At 47.9% G+C, this 19634-nt stretch overlaps 4 protein-coding genes and 2 long non-coding RNA genes across 10 annotated transcripts; 2 read left to right on the top strand and 4 right to left on the bottom strand.

Annotated features, from left to right (window-relative positions):
• Nucleotides 1-1159: 1159 nt before the first annotated feature.
• On the top strand, nt 1160-6095 carry LOC143151573 (uncharacterized). The gene is made up of 5 exons (XM_076320876.1): nt 1160-1175; nt 4032-4284; nt 4389-4822; nt 5128-5594; nt 5798-6095. Exons 2-5 carry the CDS (start codon nt 4043-4045, stop codon nt 5867-5869), a joined length of 1215 nt encoding a protein of 404 aa, XP_076176991.1. The 5' UTR covers nt 1160-1175; nt 4032-4042; the 3' UTR covers nt 5870-6095.
• Nucleotides 1200-2156, top strand: LOC143151577 (uncharacterized). The gene is made up of 2 exons (XR_012993375.1): nt 1200-1544; nt 1769-2156. It is a non-coding gene; the product is annotated as an uncharacterized LOC143151577 (long non-coding RNA).
• Pvf1 (PDGF- and VEGF-related factor 1) lies at nt 2080-10819 on the bottom strand. Of its 3 annotated transcripts, XM_076320879.1 has the most exons (7): nt 10005-10816; nt 9717-9897; nt 6243-6348; nt 3570-3817; nt 3379-3489; nt 2970-3145; nt 2080-2464 (listed from the first exon to the last, which is right to left on the bottom strand). In XM_076320879.1, the coding sequence occupies exons 2-7, from the start codon at nt 9867-9869 to the stop codon at nt 2305-2307; spliced, it is 954 nt and encodes a 317-aa protein (XP_076176994.1). In that variant the 5' UTR covers nt 9870-9897; nt 10005-10816; the 3' UTR covers nt 2080-2304. The 3 variants fall into 3 exon arrangements, with proteins under 3 accessions (XP_076176994.1, XP_076176992.1, XP_076176995.1); XM_076320877.1 differs by having other exon boundaries at nt 9717-10816; XM_076320880.1 differs by having other exon boundaries at nt 2325-2464; nt 2883-3145; nt 9717-10819.
• Nucleotides 10820-11765: 946 nt separating this feature from the next.
• Nucleotides 11766-12981, bottom strand: LOC143151579 (uncharacterized). 2 transcript variants are annotated; one of them, XR_012993376.1, is made up of 2 exons: nt 12842-12981; nt 11766-12313 (listed from the first exon to the last, which is right to left on the bottom strand). It is a non-coding gene; the product is annotated as an uncharacterized LOC143151579 (long non-coding RNA). The 2 variants fall into 2 exon arrangements; XR_012993377.1 differs by lacking the exon at nt 12842-12981 and having other exon boundaries at nt 11769-11947; nt 12022-12815.
• Nucleotides 12955-14330, bottom strand: LOC143151578 (uncharacterized). 2 transcript variants are annotated; one of them, XM_076320884.1, is made up of 2 exons: nt 13556-14330; nt 12955-13241 (listed from the first exon to the last, which is right to left on the bottom strand). In XM_076320884.1, exon 1 carries the CDS (start codon nt 13766-13768, stop codon nt 13556-13558), a length of 213 nt encoding a protein of 70 aa, XP_076176999.1. In that variant the 5' UTR covers nt 13769-14330; the 3' UTR covers nt 12955-13241. The 2 variants fall into 2 exon arrangements, with proteins under 2 accessions (XP_076176999.1, XP_076177000.1); XM_076320885.1 differs by having other exon boundaries at nt 12955-13238; nt 13556-13773.
• Nucleotides 14331-14338: 8 nt separating this feature from the next.
• On the bottom strand, nt 14339-15584 carry LOC143151576 (uncharacterized). Its single transcript, XM_076320882.1, has one exon. It carries the CDS (start codon nt 14576-14578, stop codon nt 14339-14341), a length of 240 nt encoding a protein of 79 aa, XP_076176997.1. The 5' UTR covers nt 14579-15584.
• Nucleotides 15585-19634: the final 4050 nt, after the last annotated feature.

Raw genomic sequence — 19634 nt, 5'->3', positions numbered from 1 at the left:
GTCGGTGCGCCGAACGAGCGACCGACCGACCGACCGACCGACCGAGCGAGCGAGTCGCGGGGCGACGCACCAACCGAGGTACTTCACTGCGGCAAAAGTGACGAGGCCTCGGCAATTATAACGGGTGGCGCAAAAAGAAAAAAGAAAGAAAAAAAAAACGGCGCCTCCGTCCGTCGTCCACTTCGGCCGTTTCTCTCTCCTTTCGTCCAGTACGCGAGCGAACGCGCTGCTCGGACGCGCATTACCCACGGAAGGAACCTTTCTCCGTTGCGAGCCACCGAGGTCTTTGCGCGATCTCGAGCATCTCGATTAACTACGAACCACCATTCTTTCTCCGATTTAATTATCCATTCCGACCCAACGGGAATCGTGGAACGGTCGTTCGCGAAGATTCACCGAACGCAAAATCGACGAACGCGACGAAATTAATTAACGAAACGCGATCGGACGATCGTTGTTATCTTTGAGTCACGTTCGGTTGCACGTGGTAAAAATAGAGGAAACTCGAGCCTGCAATTTGTACGCGGAGTAATGGTTCTTTGCTCTCCAATTACGCCATTGCGTTACCATTTACTCGGTAAGCTCGATCGAGTTGATCTTCGGCTTCCGCGAAAACTCGAACGGACCAATTTTGGCCCGGTTCTTCGACGGAATACGGAAATTTGTGTCGTTCGGGATCGAGAACGATTTCTTTGGATCGTCGCGCGAGACGCGATTTCGTTCCAAAGGTGCTCGGGATGGAAACGATTCGAATAGAAAATAATTGCACTCGGGTTCAATGCGCTCCGCGTGATTCGATTGAACGTTTAGTTACCGATTTGACCAAATTTTTCACAGGACGATGGAATACGTTTTCGTTGAAAATTATTTACGTGCACGGTACGCAAGCTTTATCGTTTATCGTTTAGATCGCGACATCTAGAGAACGCGTACGAAAGATACAATGTTTCGTTGCCGATCGTCAGATGGCAGTAAAAGTGGTATTTACAGCGCTCGGTCGTTGGTAAATTTTTTTGCGCATTCTTAACGCTGGTCGAGGATAACTTTTTGTGGCCAAATTGTTAAAAACTGTAAACGAGGCGAAGTCGTTGAATGTCGAATGTAATTTGTTGCCGATTACCGTGACCTTTGAGTCTTAAAGCGACAGGAAGGATTCGCGCGTCTTTCGGAAACAGGTAATTATATATTGTTATAAATCGTTGTCAAGGGTTTCGACGTATATTTCTTTTATTGTAATGAGAAATCGAATTCCGTGTATCGCGTATTTGTCGCCCGTTTAATGGAAATTTGGACGTAGACGTTTAGAAATTTTGTTGTTCGACGTATTTACGACTTGCCGATTTGGATACTTTTCGCGCCATTTGGCGGTGTCGGTGTTCGTCGAATAAAACTTTAACTTTTGATCGTTTCGATTGTTCTCGATATTCAATCGCGATCGTGTAAATCTAGAAGACAAAGTTGTAATTTCGTTCCAATGGAGCATACGCACAAACGACAGAAAATCACAAGAGAATCTATGGTCGATGATATTGCATCCTCCATTAGTGAGTGAACGATTTTTACGAGTCGATTTAATTATTCTGTACATATTTACATACATCTCTACTTTACGCGTTGTTGAGTACTTTGCATCGGTACGTTTTGAAAATTACTGATTCGAATGTGGCGTTTTAAACGTATTACGCTGCGGATGGAAGAGAGGTTATGTATTGAATCCATGAGTTGTTCAAAAGTGAAAGATATTATTTAATACTGTACGAATTTTTAGGTGAAATATCTGACTCGGTTACATCCATGAGCGAGAGGTATAGAACTCTCTTAAAGGTTAACAAAGCGGTAGTTCGATATTACCAAAGTATTAAGCAGCCTCCGGATTCGACCGTACAAGAGGTATCGTCCACTTTGAAGGAAACACGAATAGAGTAGAAGTAACGACGAGTAAGGATAAGGAACGCGTACTGTATACTTTTTCTATATAATAGATTACGATACGTGTAGTCGATAGAATTGGAATTTATGGAAACATTCCCCGTAGATTGTACAATAGGTTAATGTATCTTGTACGAAGTAATACGAATGTTATCGTTTAAATAAGTGTATTTTCTTATATTACAAAGTCTTTCGATGTGTAAAAATATATCGACTTAATTCTGCGATATCGAATTAATACTATCTATCTCACAAATACTATAATTACGTGTTTCGTGTTGTAATGAAATGGCACGACGGTGGAGGGTTGAGTCGTAAGCGTGTTCCGTTAAAAATAGTTGTCTCGGGAGCCTTCCGATTTAATCTACAAGTTTATTAGCGTTCTGGATCTTCTTTGGGTTTTCTCCTAGGATCCGTTGCGTCCAATGCAATTATTACAGGGGGTACGTTGTCGGACTTTTGTGTTTGTCCAAATTTGTAATCCGCACCCTTTGTGGGTGGAAACCAACTCTTGGAGAACGGTACTTGTCGACACCTGAAACACGCGTGTTAAAAGTTGTACGAAAAGACGTTTTCCAAATGCTGTATCAACGCTGCTAGTTGCCTCTGGTTAAATTACAAGAAAGTAACCCTAATCCGATACCGATCCATTGTCCGCTTTAATTTATTTTGGTTAATTTTGAACGAACTTTATCGACAACGGTGCATACGTACATTGCTGACCGTGTATGTTCGAAGAAAGCGACGCATGCTTCGATGATTCGCAATTTATGTCGGACTTTCGAAATATAACAAAGATGCACGGAGGTGAATGAATATTAGCGTCCGTTAATGAACAGATCCAGAAGCGTCGACGAGGAAAGGGATTGTTAGTTTTGCGACTCGTGCGGAGAAATGGAACATTGAGAAAGCAAATTAAGGAAACGATCCTGTGCAACGCGTGTGCAGCTTACAAGATATGTGAGAAAGTAGAGTGCAGTGAGAGAAGAGAGTTTCCTTATTTCCATAGTAGCGGTCCTGTTCGTTTCTTTAGCTCACACCTGCACGTGTTTTGGTCGAAGTAAAACCCGGTGGAACACTCGAGCTCCTCTCTGCAGAAACAGGCGCAATGTTCTGGATGCCAGAACTTGCTGTTCACGCATTTCGACGCCTCGTCAACGTTATTGCACTCGCACCTGCAATCATCTTCCACGTACGACTGCTTCTCGGTACAATTCTGCAAAGGCAACGTCGAATGAAAGAAAATATATTTCCAAAGTACCCAATCGGATTATTCGTTCTTGAATCGTGAAACGAGAAGTTGCAAAATCTACGAATATTTCATTCGTTCGCGACGGAAAAGCCCATGTGCACATGCGAAAGTATTCGCGAACCGTGAGCAATAAACCGCTAACCGACTTATACCGGTTTAAGGAGGAAGATCCCAATTATCGGCTGTCTTCAAATTACCTCCGCCTTAATTTTGCAGTCGCACTTGCATTTCGTATGCTCTTCCACCAGCACGATCTGATTGTTCTTGAAGTTCAGCATGCCATTGTCGTCCAACGACGCCACTGTTACCTTCGAGCGTTCGTAATATTTAATTACTCCGCAATTAAATACGAGCAATGAGAATTATTGGTAACGTATCGACTACTTACCTCGAAATTACGTAGTTTCGATGCGACTGGCTGGCAGGAGAACAACGGATGGCTGCAACATCCTCCGCATCTCTTGACGCGCGTGCAAGTGGGTAAATAGATCGTGGATGGATCGGTATCCAGTTTCAGGGGAACCGGTTGCAATTCGGGTATACACACGGCTGGAACTGGTCGCTCGGCGTTCGAGCGTTGTTCTCCGATCGCTTCCCCAACGATCCCTTCTCCGATCCCTTCGTCTCCAATCCTACCTAAAAACAGATCGTTTCGCAGCATCTTTCGATACAATGGCAACAACGCGAACGAAACAAGATCCCTCCTCGAACCACTCGAGGACGATTCTCCTTCGTTTAAATTTCCTCCAGAATTCCCGTCACGTTCCTCCACCCATGTGGTGTACGTAGTATCGTGTTCGCTGGTCGCGAGTCGGAAAACTTTTTCCAGCGCGAAGCTGTTTCGTTCTAGGTGAGTGGACAATGGACGATCGCACGCAAGCTATTTCGTTCGCAAACAGCTACTTTGCTCTGGTCGACGGTCTCGCTTACGGCTTGGAAAGCCACCTCTCGGAGAACGTGGTCCTAGATTGGTTCGGCAGGACGGTAAGAGGTAGGAAGAACGTAACCGCTTTCATGGAAGCGCACAAAATGAACAGTCGCCACATATTTGGGAATATCGCGTCCAGCGTTGGTATACGTTGCACAAAGGAACCGTCCAATCGGTGAGAATACGCGAATACCGAATTCGCGGAATAATTTTCTTTCCGTTCTTATCGCTGCTCGAACGAGGAAACGATGAAATATTTAATCGTCGATTTTTCTACAGGGAAACGATCGTTTCGTATCGGAACCGAAACGCTCGAGATACCTCACGAATCGATATCGACGCCGATAACAACGACCGTCGAATAAAACGTGAATCATCGGATCTGTCTTCGACGAGCGACGTTACGAAAGATTTCAATCACAACGAAATCGATCCGAAAGTAATCACCGCGATGTACGACGACGCGTTGTTCTACGATTTAAGCGAGGGCGATCTCTGCAATCTTTTCAAGCTCGAGATCTCGCCGAGCAACACAGAGGAGATCGAGCAGGGCATTAATAGGATAAAATTGGAGGAGGAAATGGCACCGACCAACAAAGCGACGAAGAGAGAACGTGGTCAAGGAGATGGGTCTATCGTCTTTGAAACTGGCACGGTTAAGTACATGGAGGCCGAAGGAGAGATCGAATTCACGCGTAAATATTGGAAAAGAGGCAAGGGTTCACTTTATTCGTATACTTACCTCCTTACCCTCGAAGTCACTTCCTCTCGACTAAACGTACAATCTAGTTTTCGAAACTTTATCGCGCTTCCGAGAGCTAACGAGCATCGGTAGATCTTTCGAATTGAAACGTATTCGTCGGATAAATCGATTAAGATTCGGAATGATCGCGTACGTGTTTCGAGCTTTTCCCAAAGCTGCTGGATTTTCTTTGGAATCAGACTCGAACGAGTCGCGAACCCCGACAAGAATCTCAGCTTAGATATTTCATAACGAGAATGTACGATTCGATCGCAGATACCTGGAACGCGTACTTCCCGGCCACGTCTGGCGTTCACACTTGGAGGCGGCCGTGTAAATTGCAGGTCGCGTATTCCATTTCAACCGAGTACCCGGCCTTGGAACCGCCACGAAAGAGTAACAACTCTACGGTCCGTTTTGGTCAACCGAAAGCCAGATTGCCCAGCTTGGAGGAGATCAACGAGATCAGTAACAGACTAGTGCCGAACGCGAGCGATTTCAATGGTTTCTTGAAAGAAATGGACTTCTTCGAGGATCGCAAAGGGTTTTTGGCGCGCTTGGGAACGGAGATGACGATCAGAGACCCTTGCACACCGTTACTCGCCCCTCGATACGTGGAGAACAAGCTGGTCTTCGACAAACCTTGCGCCAACATGGAAGACAGCAACGATCGGAAGAGGAAGAAATTCGTCTTCAACTATCGGATTCACTGGATCGTATACGACAGTAGCAACGAGTGCAGGGTAAATCTTTTGCGCGAGTTCGACAGGACGAAAATTTAGCAAAAAAAGAACAGATCCTTTTCTTCGACGTTGATATCGTTGATCGATCGAACCGCGATTACCTTTTTTTTTTTCTTTCTTTTCCTTTTGCGTTTATTTGGGCAACGTTGGAACAAAAATTTGTTTCTCGTTTCGTCGATGTAACTTTTTTTTTTACGTTTCAGTTTAGGGTTCGTAGGCAAGACTTGTCGAGCGATCTCATATTTGCCGATAATCGAGCAACGTTCAAACAATGATATTTACCGAGCGATACCGCTCGGTTTAATTCGTTTATCCGATCGAACAATATTTGCTACGCTCGTCGTTGATTTATTTGCAACGATTCGTTCGTTAAACAACGAAGAATTCGCGACGACAGAGCTGGCTCTGCGTTGTCGCTCGAAATTCGCCCGGTGTTCTCGTACCGTTTGCTATTGTACAACGTTGGATCGGAGATACGATCGAATAAAGTTCGAGCTACGAGATCTGGTTACTTGTCGTTATTTTTTATCATTTTTTTTTTCTTCTCAGACCGCTACGAGTCAACCGGTTTTCGTTACGGAAATTATTTACCAACAGATTCGCAATAAGGATCTCGCGCGTCGATACGTTCTCGGAGAACGTTCTTACCGTAAAGGGGTTGAAACAGTTTCGCTTTAGGGACGTTCTGGACCAGCTTGAGGATGTCGTAGATCGAATCCATGGAATCGATCTCTTTGGCTAGCTGCATCGACATCTGAAAAACGATGGAACGTTATCGTTACGGGAAGCACGATCGATGAAAAATTCTATCCATTTTTCAATTATCGCGGACGTTATCCACGGATCGGACGCCGATCTAATCGGGACCGATAAACGGATAACGCGGCTGATTCTGGTTTCGATCGAGCCGGCCGATATCGATCGCGAGAAAAGATTTTAATTGCCGTTCCTCGCGGAACTTCGCACCGTTCGATTCTTTCCGCTTCGGAATAAAAATATTTCAATACCGTAGCCGGTTTCTCGTATTTCGTATTCAGTCTTTCAACGTAGAATATTTTTTCTACGATCACCGCGTTAATCAGCAGCCACTTTTAAGCCTGTTTGCTCAAGAATTCCAACGTTTTGTCATGCATATCGCGAGTCGGTGAATCGAACGGTGATCGGTGGGTAGAACCGTTCAGGTGTACCGTGCACTCTACCGAACGATACCCCGAGTTTTTAGAGTGTCGGGACAACGAGAGCCGGCGCGCCAGACGGACGTCGAAACGATTAAGAAAACTCGATCGAACGGAGAATCGCCGAGAAAAAGATATTCGAGTACCGGTTTGGTTAATTATCGGGGTATTCCCGGTAGAGAGGAAGCGACACGTGAATCATCGCGTTCGGTCGCGCGGGATGGTCCACGCGGGACTCGGGTCGGGACGATCGAACGATCGCGGGTCAATCATCCGGGAAACGGGCAAAAAGGAATGCGCATTTTCGCGGTCCCTATTTTTAGACCGCCGTTAAATGTATTTTTATGCGCGACTGCATTCACGCGGTGTCGTGCACGGCCGTTTCTCCGGATCTCGGAACATTCGTCCTTCGACTTGGAACAGGTTTCGAGCACAAATCTCTATCGCGCGGGACGCCGAAAAACGAACAACTGCGGGAGAAGCGATTTCTAAGAACCAGTTCCTGCGTTAATGTCCCCTACCGATAAACCCGATGGAAATTTTCTCTTTCGATCGTTCGCGAGATTCGCCGCGTTCCGTTCCGTTCCGTTCCGTTCCGTCTCGGGTGGTTGTCCCACTTGCGCGAATACCGATTCTTTCAACTCTGAACGTTCATTGAAGTATTTGTACGGGTAACGGTGCACCCTGCATCGTAAACCGTTTACGCGTATCGGGATTTTCGTAATCGCTGTGCTCCCCGTTAACCCGGATCGTACTTTCCGCGAAGTCGTTGGCTATTTGTCGCTCGATCGGAACTTTACGATCGGCGATTATCATCGGTAGTAGCCTCGTAACGCGCACCAGTAGGCGATTCCTCGTCCGAAGAACGATACGATGTGGAGCTAATTTTTATTCAACGGGTCAGTCGTCGAGAAAAACTTACACCGAACGCGAAATTACCTTGCATCCATTTCACGAGAGGTACCTACGCGTCGAGACGTTTCTTACACGGGACTTTGCCATCGCTACCTTAAACAATTATTTACTCGAAAGAGATAACGAGCGTCGAACGATCAAAGTAAACATTCACTTTGGTGTTCGCAGGGATCGAAACTTTAAACACGGTAGAATAAATTCACGGTTATTTAGTACCAAGAGCGCGAGTCTCTTTGGGGCAGCGTCCGCGACACTCGAGCCAATTTCGCGTTTAAAGTAATCGGTCTCGCTACCTATCGGAACCATCTGCTTCGTGTTTTTCACTTTTTACGTTTCTTCGCAGGGAATCACCTCCCGTTGCACCACGATCTACCGGAAACCCGTGCGGTAATTGCATTACGATAGAAGAAACGTAAACTCCGCGAAATCGAGTCTCCAACGACCTTGCCGGCTTCACCTTGCAACACTTGCGTTCTACGTGCGTTTTATTAATCGTAACCTCGATACCTTTCTATTCTTTCGGTTACGGATCGATTCTTTAACATCGATTGTTCAAAAAACGCGGATAAGAAGAATCATCGATGACGATTGTCGGCGTTTGCACAACTGCTGCGCGACAATGCGTTCATTCGCGAGAGTATCCTTTGGTACACGCGTACTTTAACGAAAGCGTGCTAATAGAGAGTAGGCAGGCGACGTAGAAACGGTAACGGACAGTGACTGCTCGAGAGGATAGTGTTTTGTTCGGAAAGTCATTTCATTTTTTTTTTTTTTATGGAAATGAAACAGGATTTTTTTAAAGTGTTCAAACATTTCGTTAAATTATACATTCTCCGTTTTGGAAAACGAAATTACTTTCCAAACAACCCGATAATTCTCAATCTCTCCGACTGAACGCGTCCGATTACGTACACCGAAAATTTCCCAGTTTCTTTTCGAAGGACTCGATATTTTGGACGACGATTGAATTTCTCGGTCGAAATCGTCCCGATAAAATATCCAACCGGTGTTCGTACATTGGCGATAAATCGCATACGCGTAATAATTGTACAAATACTCTCTACCTCGAAGCTAATCTTCTCCCGTCGTCCAATTAACGGTTTCCGGCGAAACCACGATACGACGGCGTCGATAAAACGAATCGACGATCGCAAGGTAATCCTCAAAGTATTCGCGCGAACGTCAAACTACGTGTAATCAATTGGCTATACATCGAATCGCGGACACCGTGACGAGCGTTCTAATCGTATCGGGCACAATCGAGGTTTCCACCTCGATCCCGAGTCTCCTTGACATTAGCGTTGTTCGGCCTTCGACGTCATCCAGGTCTCTTACGGGAAAACAAATATTCCCTCGTTGACGAGGATGTCGCAACGCCAAGTATCTGTCGTCCGCGACAGAGATCGGTGCCTCTTTTTCGACGATCGTGAGTTCGAAAATGGATTAACCGAAACGGAAACGGACCGCGAAGCTAACGGAATTTTTAAACGCGACGAAAAAGAGAAACTCGCTCGGTCGAAGCATCGAACGATAATTAACCAGCGGACCTCACCTTTCCCTCGTAGAGAGGATATCGGGGAGAAAAAAAGTCACCGCGGTAACCGAACCGACACGGATGACTAGTTTCGACGTAATTCGTCGGAATCGACGATACAGCACGCTGCCTTTTCTCGCGACACGTAATTGTGCAGGATTTTCGCGTCACGTCCTCGACGATGTACCGATAAATTCGCAAACCAACGGGTGCGGACGGGCGTTACGAAACGGTGAACGATCGAAAAGAAAAAAGAAGAAAAAAAAAGAAAAAAAAGAAACAGCTCGCGACGATAATGTAATTCGTGCGGTACGACGCGTTCTTCGACGTTCATTGTGCACGGTCTTTACGATCGTCGTACGCCGGACAACATAATCGCGCTATTTACCGCGCGGGGAAACGTGGGAGCGAGGCTCTCGAGAGAACGGAAATGTTTCGTTAGAATCTCGAAAGATCGTGTTCGAAATCGCGTCGCGTGGTACGCGATCATCGATTTACCTCCACTTTGTTGCTACCGTCGTGCCAGTTGGCCCGGCGAGTCGGTTTTCCATTCCAGGGTTCGATCTGATCGGGAAACACGATGCTGTCGGTGTCGTTGCGGAACCGCGTGTCACTTTGAGCCACCAGGAATCCAATAACCATTATCAACATGAAGATCGCGAGAACCAACAGTTTCCGACTAGTGTGGAACATGTTCGCGTGAGAAAGTCGATGCATAGAAAAGAAAAGAAAAGAAAAGAAAAGAAAAGAAAAGAAAAGAAAAGAAAAGAAAAGAATAACCGATACCGAGCACGATTTCTGATCAACAAACGAAGAATCCTCGACGCGTTTACGAGACTCTCGGCGATCTCGCTGCTCGCATTGCACTTCGCGTTTAACGAGGAAAACGCGAGAACGCACACCTGAGCAGATTCCTCCGCTCGCGTCGCGATCGACTGCCGAAGCGAATACGTCTCGACGCGTATTTCTGGTCGCACACACGCGCGCGCACACCGGGACACGGGCAACACTGGCTCGCGTACGAATCGCAATGCATCGCCGCTTCGCCGTTTGCCACTGTCGCGCGGTCTTCTTTTTCCGATTTCTTTTTACACGATGACTATTTCGTCCTTATCGGCACCGCGAGCATTAATGTACGCAGCGTTATCTACCGTGCGCGTTCCGAATTTTTTCACCGCGGCACGTTACGACGGTGATAGCGAACTTTGCGCAACACTCTCGATAGTTACGATACGGCGAGTTCGCTCGATCGTTCTGTGCGTGGACGCGTACGCTATTGGATTTTTTATACGGGAATGCTGGCCCGACGAGGGACGTGGGTGTACCAATTTCCATGTACGAATCCGTACAGTCTCGGATCGCTCTCCGTAACGCGAGGTCTCGAGGAGGCGGTTCACGAGGAAAGTTCGCCGCGCCGATATCGCGCTCGAACGCGAGTTCGATCGTAGGGCTTGTGCAATACCGATAGTGAAAGTATTCGGGATATAGACGAAGAACGACTTTGTATGGCGCTCTCGGTTTATTATCGATCGTGATTCAATAGCGTCGGACCGGTTATGAAAAATAATAGCGATTTTCCTGATACACGGACGATTCTTCTCGGGGCCAAATTACGTCTTACCGTTCTTCCGAACGATTGTGGGAAGCTCCTCGATCGTCTTGGCTGAAACTCGAGCAAACGTTTGTTGGTATTTTAATTTAATTTTGATTCCGAACGTTAATTCAATTACTCTAATTTTTACCAAAACCACATACTCGATGCGCAAGATGCAAAATTTAATAGCGTTTTAATTATCTCGTTAAGAAAGTACCAAACGACCTTTCCAATAGGAAAGCAGTTCAAGAATCGTACGCTTGGGAATGCCAGACATTCAGAACGAGCAGCAAGGTCTCTACGTACCGTTACGTTAAGAAGCACACTGGTCGCCAAATATTTCTATCGTATTCTGGAACATACAAACGCGTATTACTTCTCAGCAACGATTCGAAGAAACGTTTAAAGAAAATTTATTACCTGAAGTCGACGCTGGACATTATCTTAGAGTTAGACTCAACGAAGGGAACATTGTCCGCTTCGAAGAGCATCGATTGTGATCCGCATCGTTGAGACAAACACCGTCTCCAATTAGATTTCAATGGCAAACTAATTACAGTAGCATTTACTTTAAACGTCCAACGTAAAATATTTAAAGTACACAATAGTAGGTTATGTTACCCTTCGACGTACTTTCCTAACGATATTATAAATCGGTTTCATCGATCCCCCTGTTGAGTAGTTGTCGCAACGTCGAGTAACTGTTTCGCGACGTTTAATTATTCTTTTCATTAAGGAAAAACACATTTTCTTCTTCTCCGTTCGAGCCCCGTAGGCAGCCATTTTGGATGCAACTTAAGAAAACTCTCGATAGGTCGATATTCGTCTTTGCGCCGTGAAATCGATCCCGCGGTTTATTCGAATACGAATCTACGCGAATTACGTCATTGCGAAGATTAAAATTAATCGTCGGTATAATTTTACTTCTCGATAAGAAATCGATGATAACGTAAAAAACGAGACGTAGGAATTATTTCTTCAACTGTCATTTATTTTCCACGCATCGTGTCGCAGACATTTACAATTACAAAATAGTAAACCGTGCATTAAATACGAGTTTCGTGATATCGGATATTGGGTAAAGATATCCACGATCGGCGCGTTATACCTCGCAGAAGCTCGTCTCCGAGGTTTACTGCAACGAAATGCGTATTGTGCGCGTTACGAGCAATTTAAATACGGTTTTTTTTATAAATTTCGTCGATTTACCATAAATTGCGATCTCATCGATAGGACTCTCCTGCATCCCAAGTTACGAACCCATTTATATCCCGGTGGACAACGTTTCTCGTTTCTTCGTGGGAACGTCAGTGGTTTGGATTCCTGTCCGACGATCAAAGCCATCAGGAGCAAAGCGAGGAAAATGAAACGCAGCGGTGCCATCGCGCGGATAGAAAACTTGAACAATTTTTGTAGGTTTTCGTCACTTTTGATTCAATTATTTTAATTTCGTACGAAGCAGATCGATCGCGTCAAGGTGGAAATTAGCGACTGAGGCACGCTGCAAAGAGAACACGAGTGATATACATAGTCTCCTTTGAGGGCTATTTCCCATCCCCGTTCCGCCTTGTTCGCACTAATTTGCGGTTACAGTTCGTATCCTGATTACGCACAATGTGGTTTCTAATTACGTCAAATGCTTTTCGAGATACGATAAAGTCGTTGCACGCTAATTACGGACCGACTCTCTCGATAAAACGATCAATAGCTGAAAAAGATCGAATTTATTTCAATCTTGTATTTTACTTGTATTTGAACTTGGAACAGTTTCTTTGGATATAAAAATAAATATAATAGTGCGATATTGAAAACTTTGGTAATCTACGATGCTGTACGCAGGTAGCTTTTTATATTTTCCAAGATCGATGTATTCGATATACGGGGCGAATTTTCTACGTTTACGACCTTTACCGACTTTGGTACTCCAATCGAGGGTACGTAATTCCCCGAGTCACCGTTCTCGGACTTCAAAGTCGCTCCGAACCACCGATACTCGCGAGATCGGTATTTCTCGCGGTAGCTCACTTACCATGAAATCCCAACGGGTTTCACCGTCGATAATATTACGCGCGAGTGTTTGAACTTCTCCAGAGAACGGGAGCGCGATTCGTCGAAAATAAATCGTAAAGGCGTACACTTGGCCGATCGGTTAAAATTTTTATTGAGTTACGAACACGCGATAAAGCAGTTTTCTCCTATCGATAACCTCGCGTTGCTCGACGCTGTCGCCTTCTCGATACCGTTTTCGTAGCGCTCGTTGGATAAACGATTCGAGGATCTTCTTTACCGGCTTCGCCCTTTGGAACTCGAATCTTGGAGAGTTCGCGAGGGTGCTCGATCGGTTTAAGAATCCTTTGTCAGTGCTGGTCGCAAATACGTTCAACGATGATCGAACGACGATGGAAACGGTCGATTGGAGCGTATCTCTTCTGGAATGGAAACGTTAATGGACAACGCGGATTAGTGCGTCGTAACGTTGAACGGCGATTAGAGCTATCGAGGGTCGTTTATCGTACAATTTTTTCGCGAGTATCTGAACCGTCCTTCGTATCGAAGTCGCGGAGAGAGCTGAAATTCTATCGAACTCTGTACGCCAAAGTTACGCGTTCTACGACGATGATGTTCACCGATCGGAGGAACATCGCGATCGATCAACGGTTGGAAAAGTGACCGTAGCACCGCGGTGTTCAAGGAAACGGTTTCGCAAGGAAAGTGTACGAACGTATCGAAAGAAACGACTCACTCAGAAGGTAGTCCTGCAGCGTGGTCCGATTTTGATCTGGTGCGATGGACAGTTGATCGGGACATTGATGAAGGAACTAGCTTCGACCTTGTTCGCGACGAAGGGCACGAACCGCTTCAATTCCTCCGGCGGTGTCGAATTAGCGACACTCGTGCGCGAAGAGAGAAGCAAAACAAACGCCACCGTCAATCCAGCGATCCACGGTAGTCTCATGTTGCCCGCGGCTCGACGACGAATAATCGCTCTTTCCAGAAATCTCGGTGTCTTCTCGTACGCGAGTCGAACGATTAGTCACGCGGGAATCTTACCCGTGGCAAATTTCCCGCTGCCAATCGAGGTTACGGAGTGTGCTCGGTTACTGTTCACCGGTTGTCACGGCGTCGATGTGACAGGGACACGAACGGACCGGACCGGACCGAACCGGACCGGACCGCGACGCGCGTACACCGAACGCGAGCCGCTTATCGGACGAGGAATTTCTCCGATTTCTCGCGAACGCGAAACAACCTCTGTTCGCGAATCCTCGTACGCGTGCAACGTTTCCGCGCGGAAACTTGGACGCGATCCCGACACGGTGCACGAGGAAGCTGAAACAGCGCCGATTGGGAGCCGTATCGGTGTCGTCGCGTCGACCGCCCGTCGAAAATCGTAATCTTATCACGGTGGCGCAACCACCTCCGGCGATAAAAACCGTTATCGCGACGCGTCGCGGGGACTCGATAGATGCGTATCGCGACGTAGATGAATGCGTGCACGCGTACGTGCCTCCTTCCGCGCGAACCTTCAAAAAGTCTTTCTGCAGTTGCCACGTCGGTCCTTGCGTTCTCCGTCCGGGCAGAGAGAGGTTCTCTTTCGGTACGGAAGTGCTATTATCCAACCAGTGGTCACCTTGTCTCGCGAGCCGTTCGCGCGCTCGAGTTTCGCGTCCGTCAACGTTTCACCGAACGCATTCCCGGGGGACAGACTCGCGTCCAGGAACACGAGGAACACCGCAAACGCGAGGACAGCGTCAACGTAGCGCATTCTTGCTCGAAAACGCTTACGATCGCTCGCGGACCGAACCGAGCGCAAAACGTCCACGTTCGAGAACGCTCGTCTCGCACCGAGGGATCTCGCTCCGTTACTGAAGGTCAATCGTACGTTGTCGTTTCGTTTCCATCGTTTCCCGATAACCTCGGCTGACACTTCGCGCTACACCATCCAACGGCCCGAACGTTCCCTCGATCGCACGAAATTAAACGAACGCGCGCTAACAACGTTTCGTCCCCGTTTATCGTCTCCGTCGCGATAATCGAACCTCGGAAACACCGATCGTTCTTGCCTCGCGATTTCTTCTTCGAACGAACCGTGCTCCTTCGATCGCGTACCACGTTCTTTCGCGAAACAGTGCGCACGGTATCCTTATCTAAAGCAAACCAATGGACTCGACCGCTCTGTTTGCACAAATTGACGGAAACTGTACCAGAGTACGGTAACCGAACGCTTTTAAACACTGTCGACGACTCGTTGTATTTACACTCGAGGGTTCGATCGTTTTTATCGTCGTTCGTGCAAGGTGCGTCCCTTCCGCGGCGATACGCCCTTTGCAATGTTCGCGAAAGTTTCGAAAAATATAGTTTCGTTGCTCGTTTCTCCCGACGACGGAAAGAACGGTGCTCGAGCTCGCGAGGAATTCCTTCTCTTTCGACTTTGTTTTCAATTTAGAAAGAAGAGAGGTAAAAAACGACGGTAAATATCCACGTGCAAGGATCGTTTCGTTCCCGAGGTTCCATTGGTCGTTCGAAGGCTCTCGTCCGAATAAATTTTCGTACGAGAGACGCATCTGGATACTTCCGGCTCGAAAATTATAACCCCGAATACGCGTTACCGGCTATAATCTCTTTACGGCCGGTTCTCTTCGAAATCTACTTACACGCATATATATTTAACCGAGCCTATAAATAAACAAGTAGCGAACTCGTAAAGTTCGTCTCGCGTCGTATCGATTTCTCAAAGTTTCCGCGCGCATCGCGTAGCGAGCGTACTGCCCTGTTCGCTGAGCGTAACGCGCTTGTTATCGTTTCTCTTTTGTTTACGAAAATCGTCGCCGTTAAAGAAATTCAACGATCGGCGCTCAGGGTCGATCGAGTTTACGATCGACGTGCTCGCGCAAAGTCTAACGCGGAACGAGAAATTAGCAGCTACGTGCCCGGAGAGAAAAAAAGAAATTGAACGTTCCTCGAAGACGATAAGCACCGATGACGTTCGCGGTTGCAGACTCGGTGACGCGTTTCATCGCGTTGACTTTTCGCGTCTTTCTTCGAGCAAACTTTCTCCGTCTGCTCGCACCGTATCGCGCACGGTTTCGATTCTTCGAAATCTTCGCGGAGATACGAGAGAACTCGAGGAATTTTTCAACGAACAATCATCCGAGCAACGAGCGTCGTTCTATACGTCGGTCGCTCCATCGACGACGAGTTTCGCTCGTACACCTCGTCGACCTCGCGTACTCGAACCTTTCGAGACACGGTATTTTGCCGCAACGGTGCGGAACGATTTTCGTTCCATCGACGAGATCGTCGATAATCCCTGGAGCGCGGACGTTTCGACTCTGCGTCGATTCGTCAACGTCTTCGAGCGGGCCAGCTCGTACACGTACCGGATGCGAGTAATTACGGAAATATATTCTAAATTATTCCCAGTCGGAAGTCTGGCAACGAAAGAACTCGGTGAAGCGTTTGTGGACAAAAAGCTTGGGTCTCGACCAGGGAACGTTTCTGTCACGATGGATCCTTTATTCGTCCGTACGAGCCCTGCGATCTCGTTTCTAGTCTATTCTTTTTTTCATCGACAACGATATTTTACCGGACAACGACGATTCAGGATTCGTACGCGAAGAAGAACGCGCGTTTAATTCGCGCACGATACGGGTCGTCTCGTATCTTGTATCGCGAGTAACGATCGAAAGTCAATAATTGGTTCATGGTAAAATCGACGACTCGGTCGCGTATAGGAGAATATCGTATTTTGCTCCGGTCTTTCGATTTCGATCCTCGGTATTCGAGTGGTCCTCTCGGCGTGCTACCGCGTCACGGTAATCGGTCGAAATAACGGCTCGGTTTCCGTCGAGGGAAATTTGACGATGAAACGTGCGTCGTTTTCTTCGAAGGCGAAATCATCGAGAGTTCGTGGCGCCATCCCGCGATCATCGCGAAAGCAACGAAATGGTCGCGGCGTTGTGTCACGCGATAAGCGTTCAGCTCGCGGAGACATTAGACCGTGACAAATGATTCGTCGTTCGGTGAGTGTGTCGCGTTAGAACATTTTTCCCCTTATCGCGTCTCGAACGGCGAACACCGAGTCGTTTCGCGACGATTTTTACCCTCTTCTCGCGAGCACCTCGTTCCCGGCTCGCGATTAATTAACCCGTGCAACGCGTCGCGATTTCTCCGTTTCGAAACGCGTACTCCTCGTTTGCGTATGCAGGGTTTCGTCCCAGAGATGTTTTCGTTCACGTGCTCACGAATTTGCGTACCACGAATCGATGCCTCGACTTCGGGCCGTTCACTCTCGAACGATGTAAAATTACCTTGGAACTTGGTCGGACGACACCAAAACTTCGATCCTCGAAGACGATTCTTGTAAAAATGGCCGATCCGATGTCCACGGTGCGCCGCATCCCGCGCGTACGCGTTAGGCCCAATTCGGTCCTCGTACCCGTTCCGCAAAACTTCGATGCTCGAAGACGTTCCGGTCGCACGAGGGGACCCTCTTCGATACGATCGAACCTCGAAATATTTTTCGAATCGACGGAACTCGAGGTTTCCCGGTGGTCTCGCTGTGTCGCGGTTCGAGCTCGAGATCGCGAAAAAGAAGAGGAATACGTCGATCGACTTTTCTAGAATTTTCGTACGACGAAAGTTTCGATCTCGGGACCGTGTCGCGGTGTCGTTCGTTCGAGGATCGAGATCGGGCCGTATCGGTGGCAAGATTCTCGCAGGAAAAATCGAATCCGCGCGACAGAAATCGGGTCAACCAGCGATGGTACGAGCGAGGGAAGAAAAATAAAGCATTTCCCGTTATCGCGAGAAGAGATCTCGAGCGTTCGTTACGCCTATCTCGTATTCAGCGAAGGGTTGAGTTTTCCCCGGGGGTTCAGGATGGTACGGCAGCGGATCGCGTACAGTCGATTTCTCATACGTACGCGTTGCCGCGCGCTCGGATTTTATCCGCGATTCGGTTTGCACGAGCCGAGTTTCTGGCACGGGTCATGATCGATTTACTAGACCCCGAATCGCGTAACAAACTTCCAACAACGATCCCTCGAGCGGATGTTCGTCCGCGCGATACCAGAGAGACGTTTTCCGATTCTCGCGGCACTGCCGGGCTCTCGATCTTAACCCCTCGCGACTACGATTTAATTGCAACTAATCATGCACGCGCATACTATTTAATTTTGTTTTGCATCTCGTTGCGCACGGCGCGGCGCGGCGCGGCGCGGCGCGGCGCGGCGCACCCGAGGAAAACAACGTATTTCGATTAATAATTCATGTATTTTAAATGGGAAGAATTACGTTTACCGTAAAGATTTCCAAGTCAAAACAGGATCGCGTTGAACGCGGCTGCGAGAAACGCGGAATATCGAAATATACGCGCACGTACCGGTGTCTTCGAAACTCGCGATATTCCGCGAAGCGTTCCGGTGAACCGAAACGCGTATCACCGTAAGCCAGGTTGTTTCGCTCTTACGTCGAGTCGTTGCGGTTTTTTCGTTTCGCGGTCGAATCGTTGTTAATTTTCCGTCGCGTCCGATCGGGGAGGGAACGAGAACGGGTATTCGATTCAAAGAACAAGATGTTTTTCACCAGTTTTTATTCCACTCGGATAATTGCGCGTAAAGGATACGTAAAAAAAGGCACGGAGTGCGTCAACGATCGGCAGGTTCGGTAAACGCAGAGACGTCGATCGATTCGAGAGTTTTCGACGAAGCTTTCGAGCGAGCTCCCGAGTAAGAGCACGTTGGGAGAGAGACGGCTCGGTTTTCCCTCGGTTTCGCGAAGGATCGGAGAATTTTCGCTCGATTTCCTCTTTTCCGCGCGCGATAGAAGATTCCCACGAGCCGGACACGCTCGGTCTAGAAAGCCAATAACAAGAGACGATTAAGATACGGTCGTTTTGCTCGTCGCTTCCCTCTTCCTGGACAAGAAGTCGGCTTGTCGTGCACGAATGTAAACGCAACCGACGCCGAACGTACAATTATTCGTCATTGGTACGTTCGATTCGGAACGATAATTCTTCCTTCTTTCATAGTTTCGAATAAAACCTGCAAGCAACGCCCGGGCTCGTTTTTCTCCGCGGTAATCGCAGCGAGAGAAACGTTTTCGCTCGTTAAAGGGGTGGGGTACGTTGCACCTTGGCGGTAGGAAAAAAGTCGAGTCGGTTTTTTCGTTTCGAGAGCGTTCGAACGATTTGGGCCTGCGCTTGTCGGGTTTCTGCGAGCGACGAAAGACGAGGTACAAAACGGTAGAGGAGGAGGAGGGTATGGGTAGGGTAGGGTAGGGGGTTTTACATCGAGGTAAAAAATACGAGGTCCACGCGATCGATCGAGAGCCTCTCGAATAAATGTTCCCAAAGGTTCGTTGTTTTCACGGTGAGCGAGTTACGTGGCCGGTTAACGCGTGGCCGCGCGCGCGACTCGAGTATCGTCCCCGCTCGCGGCGGGACGTTCACGAGCGATCGTAGCGAGAAACGAGGTTTCGAGCGGAGCGGAGTGCCCTTTCGAAGCGGCCTCGGGCCCCGCTCGAGGTCCCTCGAGAACGATTTTCGGTGCGAGTCGCGGCCGAGAACGCTTGTCGCGTAATCGCGTAATCGCGTAATCGTGGCGGTACGTTTGGGAAATCGTGCGGGAACGACGCGAAGCGGTGCGGGCTCGAAGACGCGTGCACAGGGCCGAGTCGATCCGGCGGTTCGTCAGCCAGGCAGCCAGCCAGTCAGCCACTCGGCCGCTCGCTCCGGCAGAGGTATAGGTAGGTAGGTAGGTAGGCAGGCAGGCTGGCTCGATTTAAAAAGTAAATGACTGACGGACTGAGGTCGCCTACCA

The sequence above is a fragment of the Ptiloglossa arizonensis genome, chromosome 9 (genome assembly GCF_051014685.1).
Source record: "Ptiloglossa arizonensis isolate GNS036 chromosome 9, iyPtiAriz1_principal, whole genome shotgun sequence".
Taxonomy (NCBI): Eukaryota; Metazoa; Arthropoda; class Insecta; order Hymenoptera; family Colletidae; genus Ptiloglossa; species Ptiloglossa arizonensis.
The sequence above is the reverse complement of the archived record's forward strand: the minus strand, read 5'-3'. Positions and strand labels throughout refer to the sequence as shown.

Excerpts from the sequence above, each read along its gene's own strand:
- LOC143151573 (XM_076320876.1), top strand. The coding sequence starts at position 4,043 with ATGGACGATCGCACGCAAGCTATTTCGTTCGCAAACAGCTACTTTGCT. Across the intron at positions 4,285-4,388 it reads ACAAAGGAACCGTCCAATCG|GGAAACGATCGTTTCGTATC; the intron begins GTGAGAATACGC and ends ATTTTTCTACAG. Across the intron at positions 5,595-5,797 it reads ACAGTAGCAACGAGTGCAGG|TTTAGGGTTCGTAGGCAAGA; the intron begins GTAAATCTTTTG and ends TTTACGTTTCAG.
- Pvf1 (XM_076320877.1), bottom strand. The coding sequence starts at position 9,935 with ATGCATCGACTTTCTCACGCGAACATGTTCCACACTAGTCGGAAACTG. Across the intron at positions 3,818-6,242 it reads ACTGTTTCAACCCCTTTACG|GTAGGATTGGAGACGAAGGG; the intron begins GTAAGAACGTTC and ends ATCTGTTTTTAG. Across the intron at positions 2,465-2,969 it reads TTCGACCAAAACACGTGCAG|GTGTCGACAAGTACCGTTCT; the intron begins GTGTGAGCTAAA and ends CGCGTGTTTCAG.
- LOC143151578 (XM_076320884.1), bottom strand. The coding sequence starts at position 13,768 with ATGAGACTACCGTGGATCGCTGGATTGACGGTGGCGTTTGTTTTGCTT.
- LOC143151576 (XM_076320882.1), bottom strand. The coding sequence starts at position 14,578 with ATGCGCTACGTTGACGCTGTCCTCGCGTTTGCGGTGTTCCTCGTGTTC.